Below are 23088 nucleotides of genomic sequence, written 5' to 3' on the forward strand. Positions count from 1 at the left end.
GGGACTAACACGGGGTTCTTTGTTCATCATTATTGGTATGATATTGCTTATTGTATTATTTATTTAATTATTAAGATTTTTTAGATTATGAGAAGTTTAAAAAGAGTTTAAGATGTTGTTTGATAAAATAAAAATAACTTTTAATTTAATTGTTAAATTTAGCTGAAATGTTAGATACAAAATTTAAAGATCGTTATTTCTATTGAGTTATAACTTTCAAGAGAGTTTTCAAACACGGTTTAAAGTTACTGTACAATATTATTTTTATTTTTCTTGTTATATTTGAATTCTTTTTACTATTTAAATTATAACTTTTAATTTAATTAAAATTTTACAGCATGAGAATCCTAAAGCTAGGGATTCTATTAGCTAGGTAAATTTAAATTAGGAATCAAAAGAAATTGAGATCTATAATATCTGGTTCATTTTAAAAACATTCAGATTTAAACTATTGAAATTTTTAATATAATATAGAGAGTCTTCTCTAATTTTCTATCCGTTATACACGCTATATGCCACGCGAGTTTGTGTCCCTTTCAGTGAGGGGGGTTTCCGCTATCCTGAGAGCAGCTCCTGTAAGGACAAAAATGTTACCCTGCATATACTTTCAATCGAACTTCATTCTCATCAACAAGAACCTGCTCATACAACATAATCATAAAGAGACAACCTCTTTTTAAGTTAATACAACAGGAAAGATCAAGGCGAGGATTTCCTTAATTCTTGTTTTCTAGTGCTTTCTTGAGCCAGGTTTCAGCATCCTGCATCATCTCAGGACTGAGTCTCACCATCAGAGTACAAAATTCTGTTTCATTGAGTACTCCATCTCCATCAAGATCTCCTTCTCTCACCATAGCCTCCGCATCTTCCTTCGTCATCCCTTCCATCCCTAGAAGCGCCGAATTCCTTCGCAGGCTATCTGATGTAATCAACCCTTTTTCAGGGTCTGCCAGAAGACGAAAGCCCCCACATAATTCAGACACAAAAGCCTCTACATCAAGTTTCTCCGCCATCACCGGTAACAAGTCCTGATACTCACTGCTTGTTGCAGTTTTCATCCCATTGTGATCCTTCTCCATTTCTTTAGATGAGAAAATCAGTGGGTATAAACAAGAGTGTGGTGTGGGCATGTATAGATGTATATATAAAGGCCTCAAGGGCGTGCTAAGGTTGACAGATTTATCCGGCCTTTTTTGGTTTTATTATATTAATTTTATAATCATGGGTCTCCATATCAATTTAATTTTTTAAAATTTTAAAATTAACAATTAAACAAATCTTTAATAACTCAAATTAATAATTTTTAAATAAATCCAGACTATATCTCTAGAATTATTTATCCCGCCTTTTACGAGCATGGAAAAGTGTCATTGCTTTTCTATATGGACCCATATCATCTGGGCAGTTTCTAGCGAAGCTGAGAAGAAATCGAACGCCTCGATATCTATCCACTGCTCATGTAAATGGACGGTCTGGTTCAGGGGCTAGGACACATATATCAAGAAAGAGGCATTCTGCACATTACAAGTTCTGTGGTGATGCGACCATTTTAAATTATTTTCTTTAATTTATTCCAACAATAGAGGTTTCTAGGAAGGTTCATTTGGAGGGGAACATAGGACTTGTAGACGTAATCTTAATAATTGGTGGAATGATTTGCTTAAAATATCCGCGTGGTGTGCTTCTGTGAAGGTTCCTGTTCTTTCTCTCCCTCTCTTTCTTTCTCCATCAATATGATGTTTAGATTCTTCAATTTATTTGTTCTCCGTCCATGACATGCTCAACTAATATGTCCCATCCGATTTGTTATTGATTCAATTACTTACCGTTCCAGATTGGTAGCAATTCATTTCACATGCTTGATGCTTATTACTCGTGTTCTGTGCAGGCTTGTGACTAGTTGTAACCCATGAGCGGGTTTTTTTTATTTTATATATATATATATATATATATAATTCCATCATTATTAGTAACTAGTAATCAATTAATCATTCATTAAGTGCTTGCTCTCCATGGTGACTGAACCTTAATTAGGGGAGATACCTATAAAAAATTGAATGTCACAAAAACTTGCTTCCAAGAAGACTCTTGGTGAGTATGAGATCCTGGCCAGATCATCCGGAAATCTGCACAATTCCGTTCGAAAATGAATTTTCTCAACTCTTGATCTCGAGTCGTGATATGCTAATTGCTTCCCAACTTAATACCAGTGCCATAAGATTATTTATTTAGGAAAACTGTACTGACCCTCGTCAGCTTAATGACAAAAGATATAAAAAACCCCCACAATTTTCTCAAATGAAAGACAAAACAAGCTTAGCAAGAAAGTTAAGCTTCAAACACACATAAAGCCGAGAGACTTTCGTACCCTTGATAACAACTAAGATAAGAACATGCAAGTGATTCGATAAGAAGGGTGGGTAAGCTGAATAAAACAATCGTTTGTTTCTTTTTCGCCATAATCAATGGGAATGTGACTTGCTGGGACCACGCACGTATTAGCGCGCCTTGGATTAATCTTGAACAAGTGGTTTTGTGTCTGATGTAATTTTATAAAGAATCAATTGGATTAAAAAATTTAAGCTATTAGAATCTGGAAGTCGACGTTCGATATATGATTTATTTTGTGTTTGGTGAGCATGCCAAAGAACTAGTTTAGCTTAAAAATTTACAGGATTGAATAATATATTATTTATATCATTCCCTAATATCTAAATGAGAAGATAGTTGAAACTAAGTTGTATTGTTTCTCCATGCATAGTTTTTCTTTCCTAGGCTTACAAACTCCATCAGCTCATCAGTTGTTGTCTTCGTCATCGAATAGTTTGTTCTAATTTTTTTTAACCATGCTACATGGTGAGCTGATTTTTTTTTTTGCATTAAAAAAATAATAAAAATGATGCAGGTTGATTGAAACGCTTTTAAAATGCTTAATTGGTGACCTATTAAATACATACTTTTTTAAAAATAATATTAAGACATCGACACATCAAATTGACCCGGGTCATTGTTAACCTACAAAATACTTGACATGAAATATGAGAGAATGATAAAACCATAAAACTTACATCGAAATAAATTAAAAAGCTTAATAATAATGAACAAAATATTGAAGGTTGGAAGAGAATAAAAACAAGGAATTAAAAAATGACAAAAAAGTGTCTCCAGTAAACCTACATTGGTGGCCGACACAACAATGCGGGCTGAGGCAAACATTTTTGGATGTAAGGAGAAAAATGTTAAGGCAATGCTAAGATAATATTCCAAAATAACATAAAAGAAGCAAAATATAAGTTTAGTCAATTTAATAGTATAAAAAAGGTATCCCTAATTTAACAACATGAAAAACAAAGAAAACTTAAGCGAATATTCTAAATTTGAGTTAATATTTCAAAATTATAACTTGTGAAATCTTATATTCGGGTTTAATCGAGAATGTCACTTCCTAACCAATTTAATGTTGAGGATAAAATTATAAAAAAAATATTACAACTCGTGAAATCTCAAACCCGAGTTTAATCAAGAATGTGCATACCAGCCAATTTAATATTAAATAATAAAGCTAAAAAAAAAATCAATCTAAAAAACTTGTCAAGATATAAAATTAGAAATTAAAAGAAGGATCAAACCTGATACAAAAAAATTGGAGGATGAAATCACAAAAAGAAATCAATTTTATAAATCATCTAAAATACAAAATAGCAATTAAAAGAATAGAGGACCAAATATGAAAGATGAAAAAAAATTAAAGAATGATGAAATTGAAAATAATTTTCAAATTAAAATAATATCTTCAAATTTAAAAATTACACTTAAGAGAAAATGGACTAAATTTAAAGGGGTCAGAAATTGAAGAACTGATATGATTTTTTCAAGAGATAACGTGTAAATCAAGGTAAAAGAAAGAGAAAAAAAAGAAAAAAAGAAAAGCAAATTTGCACTAAATCAGACTGAACTACCATACACGTGCCATCTATATAATAAAGGATGCTTATACAAATCAAATGATGCGGTGGAAGCACGATTAATGCCACTACACATTATCTGAAGGCGGCAAAGCGACTGACACTTGTCAGACATGTATCACCAACCTTTTCCTTTTCCTTTTATTTATTTTATACAAAGACTAAAATGCCCTTAGGACTAAACAATAATAACAAAAAAAAACTAATATGAAATTACTACTACGAAGCTCTTGAAGTTAGGACAAAAAAAAATTGGATGGTAAGGGTAATGGAGTCATGGAAATGAAATTCATATCAAGCCCTTGGACCAAATGTTCTAATTTTTAAAATTTTAAGGTTAAAACATTAATTTTACTATTATTAAAAAAGGAAAAAACATTGTTTCCCCAAACAAATAAAGAAAGAAAAATTAACCTCATTGGAAAAGACCACTAAACCTCTCAAGACAAATTCATTTGATTTTTTAGTCAAATTTTCCGGACAATAATAAAATCATAATTTTATTATTAAAATCCACAATATTCTAAGGCATATCTATAATATTTTCCCCACAAGGTTTAGGTTCTTGTAATACAATTAGACATTTGAATTGGGTCTATTAATTTAATTGTTCATATTTGTTTTCATACTGTGTCTATGTCAGTACCAATATTATATGTTATTCACCTCATTTTATACCTTCCTTTTTCACTTATTCTTTTTTTATAATGACATCTAGATGGATCACTACTATTAGAAAATCAGAAAAAAGGCAACACAAATCTTGACTGAAATTGCAACAAAAAAATTCCATAAATAATTTTCTTTAGTAATTCCTGATAGCAACAATAATGAAATAAAATAATTAAAATAATTAAAATTTCAACAATCATAACTGTGGAATCTGGTAAACACGCTTCCACCCATCTTCCACCCATAACTGTGGAATCTCAGCTGTGATTAGAGGATATTAAAAGTCATGGATCCTATAAGAATAAAATTTCTGGTATGCTTATGGTATTTTTCCAAGAAAAAAAGGTAGATCAAATTGTTTTAACTATAGACACAACTCATTCCAACCCAAGTAATGCATCACATAGCTTAGATGAATTGATACAAAAAAGAATTCAGAAATAATTGTGTATTGAGGTGAATATTAGAGTAGAAATAAGAAAAGATATGAGAGCAAATCTTAGAACAAACATGAGGGTAGAAATAAGAGTAGAACTCCAACAAGAAACTAGGATGTGTTGAGCTTAAATGAATGTATATATGAGTTTACCTTTTCCTCTTTCTCTTAGAATTTTTGGTTCAGAATTTTAGAAATTTTAATATGTTGTTGATATATAAATTTTGCTTAAAAATCAATTGTGTATGGAATAATTTTTACATTATTATTGTGAACTATATAAATGTAATGTGAGATTTGAATGAAAACATATTTTGTTTTTGATATATGTTTTTATTGTGATTGGTTGGTTGTTGTTATTGTGTGTTTAGGTGATAATAATAGGATTAGAGATTATAAAAACGAACAAAAATAAAAAAAAAATATAATGAAAATTCCATCGTTAATTTAATAAGGATCTTCACAACCATATGTGTTTAGGACTTTCTAACGGAATTGACAAAAAAATTCATGATATTGTAGACTTATCAATAATTACATATAAAAAAAAAACTAAAGAAGGAGGGGTTTCTATTATGTACCTTTTCTTATATAATACTATTTTTTGAAATTTTAATTTTATTCTTTAACATTAGGTTTAATGGGGATTGAATGTCATAAATCTTTTCAATTTACTTTTTATGAGTTATCTTAGACTCATAACTCAGACTGCAAGTTTAATAGGATGACTTAAGGTTTTTTTTTTTCCCAATTGATTTTTTTTCTTTTTAATTTTATTTTTTAATATTGGATTGATTAAGAATTAGGTTTTATGATTTATTTTAGTCTACTTTCTAAGAAGTTATTATCATCTCATAACTTAGATCATGAGTTTGACAGGCTAACACTTGTTGACTCTAGTTGTTTTTTTTTGTCTTTTTTAATTGATTTTTTCAATTTAATTTTTAACACCCAGTTGATTGAGGGTTAAACTTCATAATTTATTTTAAGTTGCTTTCTATTGAATTATCCTAGTCTCATAACCTGGTTGTGAGTTTAACAGGTTTACTCAGATTGATTGAAGTTATTTTTTTGTGCTTTTTTTATTTTTATTTTTATTTTTATCCTTAAACATTAGATTTATTGAAAATTAATTTTGTAATTTATTTTGATTTATTTTTTATAAAATTATCGTAATTTTATGACTTGGAATATAGACTAATAAACTAACTCGAATTGATAAAATATGTTACCGTCTAAATATTTATTAAAAAACCTTATCTTAAATATTTATTTTTACTCAAATTATATTTTTACTAGTCATTTATGTTATTTTTAGACTCTTCAAAACAACCAAATCCCATTAAATAAATTTTCACACATTATTAATTTTTTTAATTAAAAAATATTAACAACATTTAAATATTTTTTTTACATTAAAATATTTTTAATCCGGCCTGCAATATAACATCTAGAGTTGATATAGTAATAAGCTAGAAAAACTAGGCTTCACCGCATAGCATACAATCCGTTCACACACAAATATCAGTTATCAATACAATATTTTTCACCAGAATGATCTTTTGAATGATCACTTGTAGTTATAACAGGAAGCTACCCAGAAACTACCAAAAAGATTTTTCTCAATGACGCTGAAGATCATCTTCAATCCGCTCACTTCCCAATAAGATAGACACCAACAATAAGATACAAAAATTTCAATTCCCTACTTTCTGCGAAAAGATACTAACAATAAGGTTTTCTATGCGGAATTTTCCATTAGATAAATACTTACCAATCTTAGATCACACACACCCTAATATCAGTAACTAATTACGATATTTTTCACCACATGGTGACATCACATGAAAAATAATAATGACAACCAATTGAATGAAATTAGCTATCTAACATCTAATTGGATAAATTTTTCTTTCAACCCAAAAAAATGAATATGATGACATTTTATATATGTTTTTTTGGCATAAAAAATATCAATTATAAATTTAAAAATATATGCTTGCATTTATTAAATGGATTGATAATTATATATGTTGCCAAAAAAAATTATAAAATCTAATTTCTAACCAATTGAAGTTAACTAACTAAATTCATAATCTAAGTTATAGATTTAATCGAGTTCAACACTTTTTTTTATATTTTTTTTATTGTACCATATGATAAGAAAAGCCTATACTCGTAAAATTAAGAACCAGCTAAATATGGAAACACTTGTTTGAGATCCCAACAAACCTATAAATATCAAACCAAAATAAATTATGGTATCCAATTAAAAATTAATAAAATATTAAAAGATAAAATTAAAAAATAATTAAGTAAGAAAAATCAATAAAGATATAATTGTGAATGATCAAATTGAAAAACAAAAATAATAAAAAAATAAAAAGAAAAAAAGCAAAAAAGAACTAGACGCATGGCTCTAGGGTAGCCCATGTTCCTAAGCCTTTTTAATTTCTTTAAAAAAAATTAAATTTAACAAAAAATAAAAAATAAATATTTTTAAGATAAACCGAGTCATTTTCAAAACTATTGAAAATTTTATTGAAAGCAAATAAAAAAAATATAACAAGTTCAATATCCAATTAAATATATGCTGAAGAATGAAACGGAAAAGATATGAGATTAGAAAAAGAAAAAAAAACTAAGTAAATATGAGTAAATCTTCTAAAATTAGGTTTATCTCTTAAACTTGCAACCTGTAAAACCCTAGATTTAATATTCAAGGATGATATAAAAAAAAAAGATCCATTTAAGAAATTTTTCAAAGTAAAAAAAAAATAGCAACCAAAATAATGAGAATTAAATATGATAAAAAAACCTGAAGGAGAATGAAATAGTAAAAAAAGAGTCAATTTTAAAATTATATCAAATAAAATAAATAGCAATTAAAAGAATACAAATCAAATCTAATTGAGAAAAAAATTATAGGAGGATGAGATTGTAAAAAAAATAATTTAATATCATAAATTATTTTAACTAAAACAAATAGTAATAAAAAAATATGAATTAAATATAAAGAAAAAATAATTTAAAGGGCTGTTTTGAAAATGTAGAAGGTTAGTTGTGGAAATCAAAAAAGAAAGAGAAAAAAATAAAAATAAAAAGAAAGTTTCTTGGCATCAAATTAAAAATCTGTTATCCACACATGTTCTCCTAGAATAAAGGGGCTGCTGAGACTATTTGAAAACTACATCGAAAGCCACCATTTAGCCTTCTAATAGCTTCTCACATGCCACCTGAATTGCGTGGCGAGAGCCTTTGTGCTGATGCAAAAATGCAACGTTAGCAAATTGTTAAAAATAATATTTATATTTAATAAATTGTTGATTTTCCTCTTTATCAGCTAGATTATAAAAGAAAAAAAAAGATTAAAATATGAAAACGACAGTAATGTCAGTTAAACTTTTTTAACTTTTAAGGTTATTAGATCATTTTATTGGACTTTAAAAATATATAAAAAAATGGCTTTATTTAACGTGATAATGACTAATGAAACCTTATGAAAATATTATATTACCCCTATTAGCTAGATACTTTTAAGGTTTCGACATTTATTGCAGAATTGTGTCATCCACGCTGTGCCTTGTAAGCCTCATCAGTTATACTCAGATATTTCGCTTGTTTCAAGTTAAACTTTTTTAACTTTTAAGGTTATGAGGTCATTTTATTGGACTTTAAAAATCTATATAAAAAAAAATGGCTTTATTTAACGTGATAATGACTAATGAAACCTTATGAAAATATTATATTACCCCTATTAGCTAGTTACTTTTAAGGTTTCGACATTTATTGCAGAATTGTGTCATCCACGCTGTGCCTTGTAAGCCTCATCAGTTATACTCAGATATTTCGCTTGTTTCAAGTTTCCATTCTTATATGATTGAAAGTTGAGTCCAACAGGCCTTTCTGTCTTCGATGCTACAATTTTAAGACATCAATGTCGATTGGAAATGCTTCTTCTCCAAATTATTTGGCAATACCTGATATCAGATTATGAAATTATATATAAAACAACAAAGAACAAGAATTGAAACTTGCATGGACTCGACTGCAAACCCTTGATGCCTTGCTTCCAATTTCTCCTACGGACCTTGACTGGGGACAATATATCTCCTTTTACGCGCAAAACAATGCTTGAAATAAAATCAACATTTTACTCTAGCAGTAATAATGGTAAGTCATGACGAAAATATGAGAGGTCAGGTACCATGTAAAAATACCAGCAAGTTAGGACAATTATATACAGTACCTCGCTCTTACAAACAAAGTCCACAAAGAAATTAGCTCGCAGAGCACTAAATGAAGTCCCAAGGATCACAGCTTCCACTAAAAAGAGTCGTAACTAAAATAGAATTCAGTTAAATATATATATTAAAACCCTTGAGCAAAGTAATGGTGAAAGTTAATATAAACAAGATAGAAGAAAAACACATAAACAATCATTTTTGTGACAGGTTCTATTAATCAATGGACAACCAACTTATTATTTTCTGACCATCTCTTTCTAGCAGCCTCCAATGCATCCTCTTTCATCCTAGTATTGCATCAACTTCTACTTTTAGATCAACATATCAAAGGACAAAGATGGAAATTTTTCTTCTCCTATGATATAAATATATATAAATTATTTTTTAAGATCAATAAATTCGTCAAGTTAACAATAAAGTTTTAATTCAAATACATAATAAAAAATATAAAAATAAAATAAAATTTAAAGAACATAAAATTTAAAATAAAAATAAAAATAAATTATATTATCAAAGTTGCACCTTTCGATATTTTGTATAATAGAATTCATTTATGATCGAATCTGAATAAATATCTTTAACAAGCTCTCGTTAAATGTACATCATCATAAAATCTACTAAGAACTCATCTCTTATTTTATTGCGAAGCATAATTTTAACATGTTTCGTAGCTGAAAATATTCGCTCTATAATGATAGTGAAAATAAGCAACGTTAAAACAAGACGAATCAACATGTCAATCAAAATGATAGTACTGCAACTTATTTGTTTCAGCTAATCCTCGACATAATTCAGAAATTGTAGATATATTTTGTAAGCTCACATGATAAATCACGTCAATCTGATAATGTTCTAGCTGAGATATTAAATAATACATCTTTTATTCATTGAAATCTTCATGATAAAATTTCTCAACAAACTTGTAAATAGAATTAGTTTAAAGTTATTTTTAGGTTTTAAGCAATGCTAAGTGCAATAAGTGAATTTTTTTACAGTGTGTTCATTTTTTGAACAGTTTAAAAAAAAATAGTTTAGAATAAATTAAATTTATTTGCACTATCATGTAAATAATATTTTTTTCTTGAAAGTGTAAAGTGAATAAAATTCATTCGCACTGTAATATCAATTTTATTCCTAATAATATTTTATCTAATTTTGGTACACCTTGAAAAAATTATTAAAACTGTAATTCTTATCAAATAAATTTTATACGTAATATGATTGTAAATAGTTTAATGAAAAAATAAAAAATATTTTATATACAACATTATTTATTTTATGATGTAATAGTAGTTATTAAATTTATAATATCTAAATTTAAAACAACTAATATATATATATATATATATATTACTTATTTTATAATTTTAATTTAAAAAGTATTATTAACCAAATATATTAAATTATTTTCTTAACTTTAATTTTAAATATAATTTTAACCAAACATATATAAATATAAAATTAATCTTAATTTAATTATAAAATATTTTTTAAAAAATCATAATAAAAAAGCTACCGCGTTAAGAAATACACTCGAAAACACCCGAGTAGCAGGTACTGTGCTGTTTCTTTGGATTTGGAGTAAAATTTACTAGTGGCGTAACAGAGAGGAGAGAGATGGGTTTCCTTAGCCATAGAGTCGAGAGAAGTGCAATCAAACCAGGGGATCATGTCTATACTTACAGAGCTGTTTTCACGTACTCTCACCATGGTATCTCATCTCTTTTTTCTTCTTTCTGGGTTTTGCAATGTGGGTCTTTCTTATGTAATTCTCATTCGAAGTTTTTATTTTTATTTTTTGTATTTTTTTCTTGCTTCTGGGCTGTGGATGTTAATTAGGTTGGATTGGGTTCACGAGTGATATCTAAAAGTGCTCATATAATTCGCATTTGGACTTTTATAGGAAATCAAATCCTTCTTTGAGAATTTAGAGATGGGCGCAAGTTGAAGTTTCTTTTATTGCAAGGTTATGCTTCATCATGTTTATCGTTTGATAAGAGTAAAACTAGAGACGTCACTGTCTTAACATTTGGTGCTCATTTAGCTCTTATGTCATCGTTTTGCTTGCATTTTGATTTCTTGGTGGTTGTTTATTTACCTTTCCTTCTTACACATTTTTTTGTTATGCTTTGTAGCGGGGAGATTAGGAAGATACTTAAAGAGTGATGACATTATCTTGGTATAACTTTAGGGCGTTGATTGATGGAAATAACACCATCAGCATGAAGATTGGTGTTGAGCAGTAGTTTTGCATAAATGGGCCGTACCTTTGATTATAGGAAAATGTTCAAATGTGCTCTTTTTAGTGGTCCTCAGCCCTTAGCTGAATCTTTGTCTGTATCTCCTTGGTTGTGACTGCTCTGTGTTGCCTTAGGGAATTGGAAGCTGAATGCCTACCATCAGGATTAAATTGTGCTTTTAGATTTTTGCATAATGCCTACGTGCCTTTGTTACAACAGCTTCTTGTGGAAAATTGTGGGGAGCTACTTGTGCACATCTGTACTCCTTGCTTCTTTGGTAATAGTAAATTAGCCTTTCAAGATGTCTAGGGCTACATGGCTAGTGACGTGAACAAGTTCGTTGGTCAGTGGCTGTTCAGCTACATTAGTGTCATATGACACCACCATTTGATTCTTGTCAATTACATCCCTATATTAGTGTTCTTGGAAGCTGCTTTTCACGGGCATTTTAGAGCTATGGGCTATGTGCCCAGCTCGTCTTTAGCTCATAATGAGAAAGGGGTGTTAATCCGTGTCACCTGCGTCTGGTATTATTCATTAATTTTGGTCTTGAATCAATAGATTTGCAATTCGTTTCTAAGTGTTCTCAACTAATTGTTCTGTAGAGTTTCCATTCACACAATATAATTTTCACCAACTAATCTCATGTATCAACTCTAATAGTTATAAACTTAGCTGTAACTTGTATTTCCTTAAAGATGTTTTGTGTTTTTCTCTAACTTGAGTTTAGCTCTTAAAGTTGTTTGTGCTTTCTCTTGGGTTTAGCTCTTAATGTTGTTATGTACTTATCTCTGACTTGGGCTTCTCTCATGTATAAAACTCCATGTGAGGGTTTAGAGTAAATTCAAGCAGTTATTGACCTGGAATTGCATTTTCTTATGCTGAATGATTTTAAATAAATAGTTACTTTAAATAGCATTTACTGCCTAACAAGCACGCTCAAGCTCACCTTTTGTTCAATTAAAATTGTTATCCATATCATTTACTTTTTATATTGCATTTGTCCTGTTAATGAGTTACAGCTGCAGTTGGGCAGGTTTTAAATGGCCAATGGTAATCTTGTTTGATCGTAGCATTCTATTCCGTAGGTAGACATATAGCAGAGGCTATATTTTTTTATTTGATTGTGCAGGCATCTTTGTTGGTGGAAGCAAGGTGGTCCATTTTACTCCTAGGCAGAATGCAAATTCAAGCTCTGATACATCTTCTGACTTCTATAATTCAATGTCAAGCATTCCATCATCCTGTGAAACCTTTCCTGACTGTGGATTCCGACAACTTGATAGTGATGTAGTCCTCTCATGCCTGGACTGCTTCCTCAAAAAAGGATCTCTTTACTGCTTTGGGTATGGGGTGCCTCCTACTGTTTTTCTTGCAAAAGCACGTGGAGGCACATGCACTACTGCAGCATCTGACCCCCCAGAAACTGTTATCCACAGAGCAATGTATCTTCTTCAAAATGGATTTGGCAATTACGACGTGTTTCATAACAACTGCGAGGATTTTGCAAGTACTGCAAGACAGGTCTTCTGGTAATGGACAGGCTGGGGGTTGGAAGAAGTGGTCAAGCTTCTACTGTTATTGGTGCTCCATTGGCTGCAGTTCTTTCATCTCCTTTAAACCTGTTAATACCTAGCCCTGTTGGTGTTGCTACGGTAACAGCTGGAATGTTCTGCATGAGCAGATATGCTACTGATATAGGTGTCCGTAGTGATGTAATCAAGGTGGCCGTGGAGGACTTGGCTATGAAACTGAGCTGGGCTGGCCCTTTGGAGGAAGCACCTGAAGATGATGATGCTACTGGTGCAATGATTGCCAGGTGATGTGAATTTCATCTCTTTGTACGTCAAGATGCGTGTATATGTATGTCATTGGTAGTCTCCATTATAAGAATTCACTGATGTTAGTGCATGTACATGGGAGTTTGTTGTTTTCATCATTCTTGGTAAATCGGTTGCTGTTGGCTGTGTGATAAATCAAGTTCACCCTCTGAAGGCCTGTATTGGTCTGTTATAGTTATCTACTCTTGAAATTTGATCTTTCAACTTTAGTGGTTTGTCAAAGCCATGGGAGCGTGTTTCTCCGCTTTTGGACATCAGGCGTAACAGATGCGGTTCCTGCTGCCTGTACTTGAAGTGGCAAGATCATTATCCAATAAATTGAGTGATAAACTTGGTTATGCACAATATCTAAAGCATGAACCTTGCATCATTATAATCTTACAAACTTATGTAGAACATGCCAGTATCTTGTGCAGAAAACGTCTTGGTAATAACATCGTTTGATGGTGAAATGTCCTGGGTGGCATTTTTCTCGTTTCAGCGCAGGGTTATTTATTTATTTATTTATTTATTATTATTATATCACATTACTTGTATGTAGCCAGCTGCAGAAAGAGAATATGCGAGTTTAGTGGAGTTTGTTTTAAAATGTTTTTTATGTAAAAATATATTAAAATAATATTTTTTTTAAAAAATATTTTTAATATCAGCTCATTAAAATAATTTTAAATAAAAACAAAACTTTAAAAATTTTCTCAATTTCTATTTGGAACAGAATAACAGAGTTAATTTTCTCTTTGGCATTTTTTGTCTCTATTGATTTGGATTCTCTCTAATTTGACTCTTTTTTTTTTAAGGAAAAACATTTAAACTTCTGGGATCCTATGCATTCTATGTTTTGCGTAGTTAGTGGATTCGTCATTCGTTTCTTTCGAACTCAAGAATCTAGTTGAATGGACCACCGACCTACAAAATGATTCACCCGACGTGTACTGCAATACAGGGTTCTGGAATTCGATAACATTATCATTTTTGTTCTGTGATATTTTTCAACATATTATATTTGAATAGCCATGAAAGATTTGATGATGCAATACGCATGACAAAAGATTTCCCAGGTGGAATCCATAAATTAAGTTGGTTGGTTCCAGGCAATTGCCCTAAGCAAGCAATGAAACGAGTCTTTCAAAACAACCTGTGAGTTAAATTAACATGCCAGTGGGAGATAAGTGCTTAAATGACCAGCACGAGTACATCCTGGGAGAGTAAGGACAGAAGTTGCTTTTTACGCATGGCAACTGAAAATAAGGTTTCTTTAAGCATAGCTTAAAAAGTTTTGGCAATTACGATCTGCTTTGCTGTAGAGTACTGTGTGCTTCATTAGTTTTCTACCAGAAACAACAGGAGTTAATGGACAGTGAAATCAGGATTATCCCAGACCCTTGGTGCGTTCTTCATTGTTTGATGGCTCGTCAACTTGGTTGCTGGATTGGCTTTGGCTAGCCTTTTTGGTGTTAGGAGGCTTGAAATCTGCAAGCTTTGCAAGCTCATTGACTTCATCAGCAATTTCTTTGATTCTTGCTGCCGTTTCTGTTAGCACGGATACCAATGTTGCTAGTGGAAGAATCTCCATGACAGATGATCGTGTAGCGGTTTTTCTGATAGGCTCTGTTTTGGCATCTCCATCCGATGTTGAGGATGGTGTGGCAGCAAGGTGGTTAGGAAGAGATTTCATGGCGTTTTCAAGTTTTAGTACTGCAAATTGCATCTCTTCAATTGACAAGTCTATTTCTGATGATTTTCTCATGGTCTCAACTGTAGCGGCCAATTCTTTCAAGACAAACGAAGCAGAGGAGCTCAATGTGATGCAGGCATCACTGAGATGCCTCCTTAGAAGCTCAGGTGCCTGTTGCCAAACATTAATGTTTCCAGTATTAAAAGTCTGGAGAGGAGAAAGTACATGAGAGTACGGAGGCAAGAATACCTGAAAACTTGGATAGAAGTGAGTTCCATTTTCAGGCTTTTACCTTAATTTCTGAGTTTAGGCAACCATCGAGAGTTTCAATGCAGTATGCGCAGCTTCGCAGTGACGCCCCGACCTTCAGGTACTGCTTCCATGGATGCCGGAAGTTGAATCTACCATGTGCAGGCTCCCATCTTGCAAAGCCAGCCTACACATTTTAAAGGGAAGTTTATCAACCATTGCAACAAGTTCACTTAAAATTGACTTGGGTTGATTAGCAACCTACCATAGAATCCTCAGCTGCCTTTGAATTAAGAACACATTTATAGCCTCCAATTTTCTTCCAAGAATCTCCAGCACTGCTGTCTGTAAAGTACTCAGCAATACATCCTGCAATTCATGTTAGCAGTTATATTGCCATTCTGTTGAAATAAATGAATTCAATTTTCATGGTTGGCTGTGTGCACATACCATCTAATGCATCAGCAAGCTTTTCCAGGTTACGATGAATCAAATTGTGAAGCTCTTTGCCAGCCCAGATTGGATAGAATAACATGCATATGAGAACGCAAAGGGAGGCCCCAATAGCAATTGTGGACAACCTCTGATGTGCAACATCAATCAATTTATCCACGCGATAACCAGAAACGGACACTAAGCTAAAGGTCAGGATGAAAATCAAAACACCATAATCAAATCGGGCTTTAACGGATGGTATAAACCGCGAAAAGGTTGCTGCTGAAGCTGTAACTTAGACAAAGGTGTGTGAGCGGACGCAAGTCATAAATGGAACAAGACAGAAAACAAAAGGAAGAATCGCAAGGGGAGGTCTGCTTTGGGAACAGATTCTAACTCACCAAGAAGGAAAACTGAGATCCCAAGAATTATGGGCTCGAGTTTATCTCCAGAGTGACTTGCAGCCCAATGAACGCCAACGCCAAGTGAACCAGCAAGGAAAGTACCTATTGCTCTGTTAATACATTTATATAGTGTTGCCCCTGCAAGACAGACAGGTTGCGATTATTATTTCGAGCCTAGAGTAGTAGTTCTTAATAAAGGAGATATTATACTTAAAAACAGAAAATAAAGTAAAGCTCACAAATCGCTGCGATTTAATTTGGAGTACTAACCCACTGTGTATTCAAAAACCACCACAACTGTCATAATCGCCCACATAGCATTCCCTCCAACGCCTTCATACAAAGGCCTCATATAGTAGACGAGTGACACAATTGTGAGTGTCACCCCTACTTTGAGACAATGGATAACCTTTTTAGGCTCAGCAACCGCCATGTTCCTAGCCTTCTCCAAAAAATTCCAAATTTTCAACATGAATTCTCCTAGCAGACCCTTCAACCATGACCATATTCTGTGGACTAAACCAGACCCAGGCTGTAGTATCTCTGATGTCCCATTACGTACATTTATCCTCCATTCCAGTTTGTTTGGAGCTCTGTTTCCCATCACCATTTTGAAAACTTCACAAAAATGGCAAGTTAAGATAAGATTGGTAGGACAAATCTGATAGATGTAGCCAAGTGGTTTGTTCTTTTGAATCAATTTTTGCTATATCAGCGTCTTCTAGCAAAAGGGATGTATATAGCTAGAGAAATTTCAATAACACTAACAGAAAGTTCTAGGCTTTGATAGGCTTATTTTCCATGTAACCTATAGCTCGGTTGTTGGTTAGACCTGAGATTAGTTAACTCCAATAAAGCATTTATATACATGCCAGCCTCTACTCCGTACCTAGCTAGCTAGGTCCTCAAAAAAGTAAATCTGTACAAAGGTAGATTGTAGCACAAGAAACTTTCTGTGGTTCTTGGTGGGTAAATTAAAACTAGCTAGGGTACGTTTGACACGTTAGTGGCCGAAGATATGCAATTCTTTATGGGCCAATGCTTTTCTTAGAAGAGCACAAAGAGCACGCATCTACAAGAGATAACATGACATGGCCTTAAAAAATTAGTCCAGCTTTTGCCAGTAAACGTCATCGCGTTGTGGCTATACTTAATAAATTGTAGCGATATCCTCGCGCTCCTATCCTTCTGCACAAGTGGCTGTTTTATTAAGCACAGAGATCCCCTTAGAGTCCTGGCAATGTCGTCTTCGAGATAACAAAGTTGGAAACATCATAGATGCATTATAATGCACTCAAGAATTTTGTTTCTTTTATTAAGCACATCGAATCCTCTTAGAATCCTGGAAATTCTGTGTCTGAAAAACAGCAATTTACCGAAGGATATTGCTTAGAAGGAGATTGTTACACTTTAACTAGTTCTAGGATCAGTTAAGACGTGGGTGTTAAAAACTAGGATTCGTAAGTCGTAGGGAAGATTGTAATAAGCCAAGACATCAATCCAGATACAATTTATGGTAGATATTGTACGATATATGTCTCCGTTAATTTCATTGAGAGCGCCCTTATTTCTGGACAAATTAATTGAGCTTTCATAGCTCACACACATTAATTTTAACTATATATATGATCGCTTGTCATGTCCCTGTAGTTCTGAAACTTTATTCCTATGATATTTTTGCACTTGTCGTAACCGATCTCAACTAGTCATTAAGCATGATTAGGAGGGTGTTCGGTACTAGAATGGAAGTTATTTTTTAAAATATTTTTTATTTAAATAATATATTAAAATAATATTTTTTTATTTTTTAAAATTTTTGTTTTGATATTAGACCATTAAAATGATCTAAAACACAAAAAACATCAAAGCTAAAAAAAGCTCAAATTTTTTTAAAAGTACAGTTTAATTACAATACAAAACACCACTCTAACTAGTTTAACATTCGTTAACTTGAATAAAGTTTAATCTGCTTTCATACTCAAGTCAAGTAGCATTAACTTGTAATCAAGCGGGACAAAAAAATTACCACTAATAAATTGTAGTGATATTTACTAATGAAAAATAATATCATTGTTTTCGTTGGTATTTCCAAATAAAATATTTTCATTAATAAATGCTGAGGGAATTACAATTGAAAATCAAGAAATGAAAAAAATACGTGTTAGTGTTATAGATGGGATTACAAATGAAATATAATTGTCACTAATATCCATCGGTGAATGCATCAGTAATATTTAAGTTATAACTTGCCTAACAACCTCTCATTTTGCCCTCCTCCATTTCTTCTTCTTCTTCTTTTTTTTTTTTTATAGAAAATAGCACCCTTCCCTTTTTATTTTGTTGCAAATCAAGCTATCATCATTACAAATTCAACCACTCAACACTCAGATTATCGATTTTCCTATTATGGTTTTTTTTTTTTTAAGATTCATCATATCAAGTACACAAAACTATCTGTTTTTTGTTGTAACCCTTTTTTTTTTGTTAATTCTTAGGTATTTTTATGTAGTATATGTAGTTTTATTATGTGTTTGCTTGTTTTATAGCTTTTTCCTATAGAAATTTATTATATGAATGTATAATTTGTACATGCTAAAGTTTGTTTAAGATTTTGAAAAATTGTACTTGTTTGTCATTTGAAGAAATTGAGTTTTATAATTTTATAATTTGTAACTTAGGTATTTTATAATGAAATAAATAATGGGTTATTTAATATAAAAATTTCATATTTTATAAATTTTATCATTAATTTAAAGATTTAGGTAAATTGGGAGGAATTTGATTTTTTTTTTTGTTGAAAATTGATAATCATTAAAGAGTACTATTAAAATAGATTAAATAATTTTGAATTCAACTAATGATAACTAATTATTTAGGTATCAATAATTTATTCAGTTAACATTATTAATTAAAACATCTTATCATCAATATTTTATATAAATTTCATGTAAGTAATGGATGACTGTTTTTAGATGTATGGAGTTTCACTTGAAAGATTACGCTAGATGGATTATTATAATGAAGTTGAGGGTTTTATTAATTATATACTATATAATTTGAAAAATATTAACGGAAGCGATATTGGATGTTCATATAAAAGGTGTAAAAATAAAAATTTTCTCAATCAAGATGTTATTACGATGCACCTTCTATAAAAAATATTTATGAAAAAATACTTATGTTGGTTTACTCACAGAAAACTATATGTTCCTTATGATACCATGTTAAAAAAGATAATTGGGTCTAGTTTTAGCAACGTGCATGAAGTTGTAGATAATAATAGTAATTATTATAGAAGTATGATTATAGATGCATGTAGATAATAATAGTAATTATTATAGAATGTTTAATCATAGATGAAGATCAAGGTTATATAAAATGAAAATGAATCAAGGTTATATAGGTGAATGTTTAATCATAGATGAAGATCCAAATCTAAACATAGCTAAGTTTTATAAACTTTTGAAAGATTTTGATGAACCATTATGGGATGAATGTCTAAATCACAGTAAATTATTGGTCGTTACGCAAGTATTATTCATCAAGTCAGATCATAAGTTGATTGAGAATCGTTATGACAGAATCGTCGAATATGAGAAAAATATTTTACCCGAAGGGAATAAGTTGAAAGAGAAATTTTATGATGTTGAATCCATGATAAAAATCTTTGGCCTATGATACTAGAAAACTGATACATGTCTAAACTTTTATATATTTTACTAATTTAAAAATGCATATTTGACTGAGTGCAAAGCTTATGGGTATGCTCGATATAAACCCAAAATTATCAAGGAAATGAGGACCATCGAAAAGGGATATAATAACTTGTGGATAAACGAGCTTAAAAACTTATGGTAAGTTGAATTTCAATAATGTTTTTCTTATGTTATTATTATTATTTTAAATTTGATGAAATGTTTTTCTTATGTTATTATTATTATTATTTTAAATTTGATTACTTATTTTTTTAATCAAAAAGCATAAAACACCTGATTGCAGGAGAAATATTGGAGCAATTCTTTGACCCATCCAGAACTTGATCCAAATTTGTGGTTGGAGGTTGGATTATCCGATAAACTTGATAGAAATCAAGTTTATGGTATCTTCAACACTATGGATGAGGATATATTGATGACTCGTAGTGTATCGACCATTGGTTCCTCATAATCAGATTTGAGCCAATAATCTTTGGTCATCCAAATAATTGTATGAGAATAAGTTAAAGCTTAGGTGACTCGAGTTAATATTGAGATGACCTAACTTAGGTCTGAGACAACTAACTTGAGGGATAAAGTGAATGTTCTTGAGCAACTATTATTAAATCTCAACGGTACATATGGTCTACCTTGTTGCCCTCCTGGTTCTGGTGAAGATCCATCTCCACCTCTACCTTTTTCTCAAGCTTCTGTCCATAAATAAATTGTATTCAATAATATTTTTAAATTACTAATAAAAATCTAGTTTTTTTATTTTTTCTTGTTTTGTTTATTTTATTTTTTTAAAAAAATATTAAATATAATGTCGGCGGAATTACTAACAAACTTTGAATCACATATGAAATGATTGATGAAATAATTTCTTAAAAAAGTTCTAGAAAGTTAGAAAAAATTACAAAATTTTACCATTCATAATTATAGATGAAATTATCAATGGACTCAATCCCTCATAAAATTCTAGAGATTTAAAATTTTTTACAAAACTTGCCACTATTAGATGCAAATATATAATGGTTTAATTTTAACGATAATGCGCTTATGATCATCGATATAATTATCAACAGTTTATCCTATCAGTACTATGCTATAATAATTAAAGGATTATCAATATAATAAATGCTAATAATTTTTTTTGTGTGATGTTTTTTTATTTATAGATTTATCGATAATTATATATTATCGATTAAATATTTTCCAACAACAACTTGCTATATATAATTCTGTCTGTATATTTTTAACAATATAATCAATGTTTACATACTGACAGATTATTCCATCAATGCTAAGGAATATTCTGGCAGTATCAAGTGCTATGATTAGTTCGTCTACGAATGCATGGGGTCAATATTGTCCTAGCACAACTTGATAATTAATTTGGTTTCAGAATCATTCCCATCCTAGCTGATTAAACCAAGTGAAGTTCTACAATAACTATACATGTTCTTGTAATAAAAGAAGTTGAGATTTTTTTATCCAACCAAAAAAAAAAAACCTAAAATTTTTAGATGGTTTGGCTTTGCAATATATATACTCCCTTTGAACTGAATTCAATCTATGCAATTTGCAAATAGCAATTATGGCATTATTTATTTTATTTTTTTCGGTCAGAAAGTTTTGAGGCCACCTATCACAGAAGCTGGAAGCTAAATCGACTAGTATCCATGGTGTGACACCCCACAATTATATACTTGAAGGCACAGGGAGATATAGGAAGATACCTAATTTTAGGTCCAGTCAAAAACGAAATTAATAAGCATATAGATCACACTTTAGTGCGCTTACACTAAACTTGAATGACATTTCATTTCTAATGATCTTCTAATACAAAATGAGTTCAAACTTGAATGATTTTATATGTTCCGAACTTTTTAATGATTTTTTCCCCTCTGCTGATTTCTTAACTAATTTAATCGTGAAATAAAAGCATTAGTGTCATCCATGAGGGCATCTTTTTCACAGCAAGAGCCAATTGAAAAGCGACCTCAACTATCACATAGAGGTTGGCTTGCTTAAAACATCCTCTCTCCCCCCCTTTCTCTGCACAGACAGACACAGAAGTGCATGACACATTGACAATCTACGTGTCAACTAGAGCATGCTGCTACAGTTGGATCTTTTAAGGTCCCAAGTGCATGCAACATATCCCAGTTGCAGGGTCGACACGTCAAGAACACGAGTACATGTCACATTCAAAATCAACTTCTGCTCCTTAATCTGGTGCTGGTATTGTTCATGCTCAACAAAGGGCCAAAAGTTGTTGGAAATTTGAATAAGCAACATCTTGCAGCTCTTGATCTGGCTAGAGTTTATAGGTGTCGCTAATGAAGCCGTCGACATGACAGATGTAATGTTGATGGTTTAATTTGTGTATTGATCTTCTTTCTTACAAGTTTTCTTTAATAGCATGCTATTATTTTTTTCTATAGCTTAATTAAACTTAATGATTCCAACCATTTGCATGGAATTGATTGAAATTGGATTGAATTAAGCAACATATTGGTAGGCACCGAAATTGGATTGAATTAAGCAACATATTGGTGGGCACCGAAAGTAAATCTTAATTAATCAATCACTCAAGTAACCTTTCAGTAGAGCCTATAGCTGATGAGGTCGAATAACCCCTGCAGGAATGTAGGCTTCCTGTCACAGCTTATTTGGATTGATATTTGGTAAATGCTGATGATTCGGCAAGGTAAGTCCCCTGGATCCTCTATAGCTAAGTTAGTGTGGGGATGTTGGTCAACAAGATTAAAAAAGCTTAAAGAAAACCGTGTGGTGTGTTGTAGAGTGCGTTAGAAAAAAAGAAGGTACAAGAAGATGAATAAGATTAGAATTGTTTAACTAAGGGTTCGTGCCTATATATATATATATATATATTATTCATGAATCTTATCAATTTGCACAAAGACAAAAGTAAAATATCAATCTTCCTGCCCTTTTTTTATTAGATATTTGGGGTAATAGCCGTGGATCGCTATCGAAATTGGGTGTTAAGGTTATGTATATTGTCCACTTGACAAGGACACCATTTAAAGTTGTTCAGTGAATATCATGTGTCTTAGAATAGCTGAGTGGAAGGGGTTGGACGTGTGTGATGTGTGATAACTGGTAGTTATCGAGACCGCTAAATGTTTTTACCATGAAAAATGACAAATCTTAAGACTATATATCCCTATGAAGTTCATAGTTCTTGAGGTTTGTCTTATTT

General features: G+C 31.3%; 2 protein-coding genes and 1 pseudogene across 2 annotated transcripts; 1 reads left to right on the forward strand and 2 right to left on the reverse strand.

Moving 5' to 3' along the window:
• Window positions 1–576: 576 nt before the first annotated feature.
• On the reverse strand, window positions 577–1203 carry LOC105124727 (calcium-binding protein KIC). The gene has a single exon (XM_011024837.1). The coding sequence runs from the start codon at window positions 1128–1130 to the stop codon at window positions 717–719; it is 414 nt and encodes a 137-aa protein (XP_011023139.1). The 5' UTR covers window positions 1131–1203; the 3' UTR covers window positions 577–716.
• Window positions 1204–10907: 9704 nt separating this feature from the next.
• Window positions 10908–13740, forward strand: LOC105124729 (uncharacterized; annotated as a pseudogene).
• Window positions 13741–14443: 703 nt separating this feature from the next.
• LOC105124730 (aluminum-activated malate transporter 10-like) lies at window positions 14444–16990 on the reverse strand. The gene is made up of 6 exons (XM_011024839.1): window positions 16435–16990; window positions 16162–16302; window positions 15776–16048; window positions 15591–15694; window positions 15369–15512; window positions 14444–15247 (listed from the first exon to the last, which is right to left on the reverse strand). The coding sequence occupies exons 1-6, from the start codon at window positions 16772–16774 to the stop codon at window positions 14771–14773; spliced, it is 1479 nt and encodes a 492-aa protein (XP_011023141.1). The 5' UTR covers window positions 16775–16990; the 3' UTR covers window positions 14444–14770.
• Window positions 16991–23088: the final 6098 nt, after the last annotated feature.

Source organism: Populus euphratica, unplaced genomic scaffold, assembly GCF_000495115.2.
Source record: "Populus euphratica unplaced genomic scaffold, PopEup_1.0 scaffold32.1, whole genome shotgun sequence".
NCBI lineage: Eukaryota > Viridiplantae > Streptophyta > Magnoliopsida > Malpighiales > Salicaceae > Populus > Populus euphratica.